The 6,037-nt window shown below is 50.6% G+C and overlaps 1 protein-coding gene across 1 annotated transcript; it reads left to right on the forward strand.

Moving 5' to 3' along the window:
• Positions 1–284: 284 nt before the first annotated feature.
• BARHL2 (BarH like homeobox 2) lies at positions 285–5,823 on the forward strand. The gene is made up of 3 exons (XM_040232351.1): positions 285–1,255; positions 2,978–3,203; positions 4,959–5,823. The coding sequence occupies exons 1-3, from the start codon at positions 646–648 to the stop codon at positions 5,269–5,271; spliced, it is 1,149 nt and encodes a 382-aa protein (XP_040088285.1). The 5' UTR covers positions 285–645; the 3' UTR covers positions 5,272–5,823.
• Positions 5,824–6,037: the final 214 nt, after the last annotated feature.

Below are 6,037 nucleotides of genomic sequence, written 5' to 3' on the forward strand. Positions count from 1 at the left end.
TACCTCCTCCGCCTGCGCCTGCTCCTTTTTTTCCTTCTCCTCTGTTGCCGCGAACGTCGCGGCAGTGTCTGCTCCACAACTTTCCAAGAAAGTTCAGAAACTCGTCTCCGGGGCGGCCGGGTCGCGCGCGGCAGCTACTTCGGGGAGCCGCCGGGCAGCTCCGAGGGCGCACAGCCGCCCGGGCTTCGCGGTCGCTGCACCTGCCACGTCCGTCGCCGCCGCTGCCGCCTGGTGCCAGGCTGTGGGCAGACCCTGGCGGTGGCGGCAGCGGCGGCGGTGTCGGGTTCACCTCCTGCTGCCTCGTCTCCGTCTGGGTCCCCTGCGCTGCCACCGCCGCCCCACGTGCGCTATCGTTCCTGGAGCGCACGCTTGGTGCTTCCTCAACAATTTTTGTAACTTTCCCCCTCTATCTTCCTTTCTCTCAACTCCCACTTTTTTCATTAGGGTAAAAAAAAAAAGTGTCGAAAGTGTCCACGGATTGCCACCTCCCAATTATCCTTCCTTTCCTCCCGCCCCACTTTTTTTTTTTTTTTTTAAAAGCGGCGACAACATTGTTTAGTGTTATTTTGTTTTAACGATCAATAGCTTCCTTTGCTTGGTCGAGGCGGCTGCGGAGCGGCGGAGTGGCGTGGACCTCATGTAGAAATGACAACAATGGAAGGGGCCAGCGGGTCGAGTTTTGGAATAGACACGATTTTGTCCAGTGCCAGTTCGGGCAGCCCAGGCATGATGAATGGAGATTTCCGCCCGCTCGGCGAGGCCAGGACCGCGGATTTTAGGAGTCAGGCCACTCCATCCCCGTGTTCGGAGATTGATACCGTAGGAACGGCGCCTTCCTCTCCCATCTCCGTCACCATGGAGCCCCCGGAACCGCATCTGATAGCGGACGGGCCCCAGCATCACCACCACCTGCACCACAGCCAGCAGCCGCCGCCAGCCGCGGCCCCTACGCAAAGTTTGCAGCCTTCGCCCCAGCAGCAGCAGCCGCCCCCGCCGCCAGCGGCCCAGCAGCTGGGCTCGGCCGCCTCAGCCCCCAGGACTTCCACCTCTTCTTTTTTAATTAAGGACATCTTGGGCGACAGCAAACCTCTGGCGGCGTGTGCACCGTACAGCACCAGCGTCTCCTCTCCCCACCACACCCCGAAGCAGGAGAGCAATGCAGCGCACGAGAGCTTCAGGCCAAAGCTCGAGCAGGAGGACAGCAAAACCAAACTGGACAAGCGGGAAGAGTCCCAGAGCGACGTCAAATGCCACGGTGAGTCCCGCCGCCTCGGCTCTCTCGGCCGTTTAGCTTCTCCTCCTCCTGCTCCCCTTCCGTCTCGCGCGAATCTCTGATGGGATCCGAAGGCGATTCTCAGCTTCCAAGGCGATCGGGCCACAGTCAAAAACTGCAAGCGAGAGGGAGGCCGGGGCGTGCGATTTGGACACTCGTCCCAAGTTCTGTTTATTGTTAACATTTCTACATCCCCAACCCTCACAGTCACCCACCTCCTTCCTTTGTTTTACTTCATTTTAATTTATTAGTTAAAGGTCAGGCGGAGGGGATCTGACGGGAAGTTCTTTCATATTTCGTAGTGCCTAGGGGTGTGATCACAACGTGGTGTTTATTTTTTAATGCAAATTATTGCGTTCCTCCCACACAACGTATTTTCTAAACACCCGCACAGGAATTGTCAGATATAGTGAAGGAAAAAATGCCGAGTTGATTAACAGAGCAACTTAAAAAAAATTATTACATAGTGATTAATATAGGGAAGGCCACACAGTAAAAGATTATAATTAGTGTTTCAATTTTTAAAAATACCCTTCCTACTTCATAGCCCTAACTAAATATCTGTATTTCAATCAGAGTTTTGGCTCTTAACAAGTAATTGGGAGGTTGCATTTATGAATAAAATTTTATGGAATTGAACATCTATTTTTGTAAAATCAGAAGATGGCAGTTGTCCTTCAACTCCGTTTTTCCATTTTCTCACCAGAAAATTTCTTAAGTAAGTGTTCTAGTCTTTGCATGGCAAGAGTTTTAATATCCAAGTCGAGTTCTTTTTTCCCCTTTACTGATAAGTTGATTATTACTAATCTTTGTCATCTCTGGGAAAGATGTGTGCTCTCTGGAAGGTAGGATATTGCCTCTTCATTTTACTATTGTAGCATTAGCATAATAGTGCCCAAAACAGATGTACAGTCTGGTCTGGTGATTTTTTTGTGCACCAACCTCCCCAGTGGGTCAATTAGAGAGATTATTGTTCTTCCTGCAGGGAAGATCAAGGAGCGAAGCAAAAAACGGGTACAAACAGAAAGGGATTGACATATCGATTTCCCAGCATTTCAGTAGAAAACCAAAGTTGACAAATAGAATCCGGAAATCTCTGGGCTGTCACCTGGATGGGCTCAGTGATTTTGAGCTGAACGAAGGGTCTGGGAGACATTCTTTCTGAAGCTTTAAGAGACCCGATGCAAGCAGTTGCAGAGAGCCAACATTTCCCAAGTGCAACTGAAAAAGGAAAACAAATGCCTATAACTTTTAGTAAACAGAAGAAGTAAAATGAAAAAGGTACCTCCTCATCAAAAAAGAAAAGTTGAAAGATCTTTTAAAATCTAATAAATCAGAACATATGAAGTCAGAGCGAAAACAGTAAAGGAAAGGGACAGGGTCTTCCTCAGTCAAGGAAACAATTAGGAAAAGGACTCTTTATCATAAAGTATTTTTTATTGCCAAAGATGGGAATATTCAACACTCTTTTGGAAGCCTTTTAGGAGCTCTGCACGAGGGTCCACATTCAATAACTAGCAGTTGGTCCTCTTTCTCCATCCTGGCTAAGGCTCAAGTATGTATATAAGGAAAGTGGCAGAATATAGCTCCCCTGCTCCCCCCAGACCAGTGACTGGCTTGGGAATGTAGAAGTGTGTGCCAGGAGGACACTCCATCCTTCCCCATTCCAGGCTACCTCAAGGCTATGTCTGGGTTTCTGTGTAGGAACAAAGGAGGAAGGAGATCGGGAGATTTCAAGTAGCCGAGAGAGTCCCCCTGTGAGAGCCAAAAAGCCTCGTAAAGCCAGGACGGCTTTCTCTGACCACCAACTCAATCAACTGGAGCGTAGCTTTGAACGACAGAAGTACCTGAGTGTGCAGGATCGCATGGACCTGGCGGCTGCACTCAACCTCACTGATACCCAGGTCAAGACCTGGTACCAGAACCGCAGGTAAGGGAGGCTGTGGTGGGGAGCAGAGGCATCTGGTCATCCCGGTCAAGACAACTATACCAGTCTTCTATCCCGTGTGGCCTCGGAGTCACTAGGGACTCAGAGGGCCCGGAGTGGGCAGTTGGGGGGTTTTCAGACTGGAGTAGGGATTAGCCATACCTCCTAGGTGATGAGTAGCTGGAGTTTGGAGAATTTTGCACTTCTAAGTGTCTTTCACGTATGCTGTTTTTCTCTCTCAAATCTGAGTGGCTGAAATTTCTCCCACTTTGCCTCCAAATCAATCAAGCCACACCTTCTCAAATCGAGACATCCGTGTAGCAGACACTCAGGCCCATAAAACCGATGCACTGCACCCTTTTGGGCCTGCCCCAGGATGGTTCCAAATATCTATAACCAGTCACTCAATCTGGCTGTAGCTGTTCTGAAGAGCGGACCCACTGGCCTCGGCTTAAAAGTCCTTGCTTGGCCTGTGAGGCAGCCGGGAAGAGGGTTAGGGTTCGCAGCCGGTCAGACATCTAGACTGAAGGTCTGTCCCCTATTCTGGCCACATCAGAGCTCTCCAGGAACCACAGCTTCCCTTGAAAGGAAATTAGAAAAGGAGCTGGCAGTACTTGTAGGTCCCTGAACTGCAGTGTGAACACCCAAACCCCACAATCTGGGGCCGAGGTTATGCCGGGTTTCTAAGCCTGACAGTTGTCTCCCTTGTCTCAATTTTCTCTCTCCCGCCTTTTCTCTCGTTTGTGTTCTAATCGCCCATAAGTGTGGTTGGAAATGCCCATCCAGTTGTCATCTTTACCATAATTTTCTGTCTCATTACATACGGTTTCAGCCACCCTAATTCTGTCGGAAAACATTAGTGTCATTTGTCGCCAATTGAAAATGGGCGACATGTTTATTAATTTGGCTGGAGCTGCTGGGTATGGAGGGTCCACCAGCCCTGAGTTCCTTTAGGAGGCTTGTGAGCAAAGGCCTGCTGCCTCTTCTTCCTAGTGGGGGTGCAGTGGGGGAGGGAGGAGACCAAGAAAAGCGGATCACAGGTTTTAATTGTTACTCTCTCCCAGAGGAGACAAGATTTTGAAATGCATTTTTCCCCTCCTGGAATGGCCCCGAGGTACTGTCCCCTTGGGAGAGCCCTCCCTCAAACGAATTCTGTTTTGAAACCTTGTCACCTTCCTCACTCTAAGACGCCCGCCTGCTGGAAGGTCCTGTCAGGCTGATGAGAGAGATGTGTCTCCACAGCCTTGGGGACCAAAAGGGGCAGGGGTCCAAGGCCCAAGAGCCTCTGTGTCCCTTTGTTTACGGTTTCTTCTCACTAGGTCTGGAGGAAAGGGGGAGGGCAGAGAGCATACACTCTGGGATTGTTGGGGAGCCGCTTGGGGAAGAGAATTAAAGGAGGGAGGAAGAAGACTGCCTTAGAAAGAGTGGTCTCAATTGATCTCTAGAAAAGTTTCAGGAAGTAGCCAAACTATAAGGGTGGCAACAGCAGAGCAAAAAGGCAGGAGAAGGCAGCAAAGCTTGGAGAATTTTATTTATGAATGTCTGTTTGGGAAGCCGGCTTGGATTTGGGTGATTCTGTGAGGGAGAGGGTGGGATGGGGGCCAGGAGGTGTGGTTCCTTCTCGGTTCTCAGCGCTCTCTAAGTCTTCCTTATCCTCCCCGAGGAAGAAGAGACCGGTAGGGGAGAGAACGGGCCTTGGGGCCTGGACTGTGCCCCCAGCCGTGGGATGCACGCACGTCTGTTTTTTTTTTTTTTCAGGACCAAGTGGAAACGGCAGACCGCGGTGGGCCTGGAGCTGCTGGCTGAGGCGGGGAATTACTCGGCACTGCAGAGGATGTTTCCGTCGCCTTATTTCTACCACCCAAGCCTGCTGGGCAGTATGGACAGCACTACCGCGGCGGCGGCTGCTGCCGCCATGTACAGCAGCATGTACCGGACTCCTCCCGCGCCCCATCCCCAGCTGCAGCGGCCCCTGGTGCCCCGAGTGCTCATCCACGGCCTGGGGCCCGGGGGACAGCCGGCGCTCAACCCCTTGTCCAACCCCATCCCAGGTACCCCGCACCCCCGGTGAAGAGCGAGCCTGCAGACCCTCCCTGATCCCTCCCCGACCAGGACAGCTGTCCCTCCTCTCCCCAAACCAGGCAGTCTGGCCTCCCTTGCAGTCTACCAGGAAGCAAAGAAGTGAGAGAGGAAGACGCTCAGCAGTGGGCGGGGGTCCCCCGAAAGAGTCAGCCCTCCGCACTTCATCTCCCCACCCCCAGAGACAGGGCTGGAAAGCTCCCCCACAGCTGTATGACTGGCGAAAACGCTGACCCCACACAGAGTGCGACCAGTAAGTGAAAACATCAACAAAAACAAAAACCTCAAGTTCTTTTTAAAATTGACTTTAGGGACAAGCAGGAGGGAGGGGGGGTGGGGTAAGGAGGGAAGAAAGAAGGGCAAGGAGAGGAAACTGCACAGGCAGAATTGTAGATGAACAGCCTCAGATTCCAAGGCAGAGGGCGTTGCTGTGGACATTCCGTCTGGCCCAGAGAAAAGAGGAGGGTAACTGAGAACTTTGCACTGAATTCTCATGACCTTTTTTCTTTCGGAAAAGTGGCATGCTCCATAATATGAAAAAAAATGTACATTTGAAAGACTGAGTGATAAGTGATATATCATATTTATTATATGTTGTCCAAAAAGAGTCACTTATATACCTTAGTAAAACATGATTTTTCTTTTCATGTCTTTTTGATTCAGTAAAATAAATGCTTAGACAAAAATATAGATTTTTTGGTGATTGAAAATTACAGAAATAAAGTTTATCTTTTTTTAACAAGTGATGAAATCCGAGG

Source organism: Oryx dammah, unplaced genomic scaffold, assembly GCF_014754425.2.
Source record: "Oryx dammah isolate SB20612 unplaced genomic scaffold, SCBI_Odam_1.1 HiC_scaffold_28, whole genome shotgun sequence".
Classification (NCBI taxonomy): domain Eukaryota; kingdom Metazoa; phylum Chordata; class Mammalia; order Artiodactyla; family Bovidae; genus Oryx; species Oryx dammah.

Coding starts and splice junctions, on each gene's coding strand:
- BARHL2 (XM_040232351.1), top strand. CDS start 646: ATGACAACAATGGAAGGGGCCAGCGGGTCGAGTTTTGGAATAGACACG. Junction 1,256..2,977: donor GAGCGACGTCAAATGCCACG/GTGAGTCCCGCC, acceptor GTTTCTGTGTAG/GAACAAAGGAGGAAGGAGAT. Junction 3,204..4,958: donor ACCTGGTACCAGAACCGCAG/GTAAGGGAGGCT, acceptor TTTTTTTTTCAG/GACCAAGTGGAAACGGCAGA.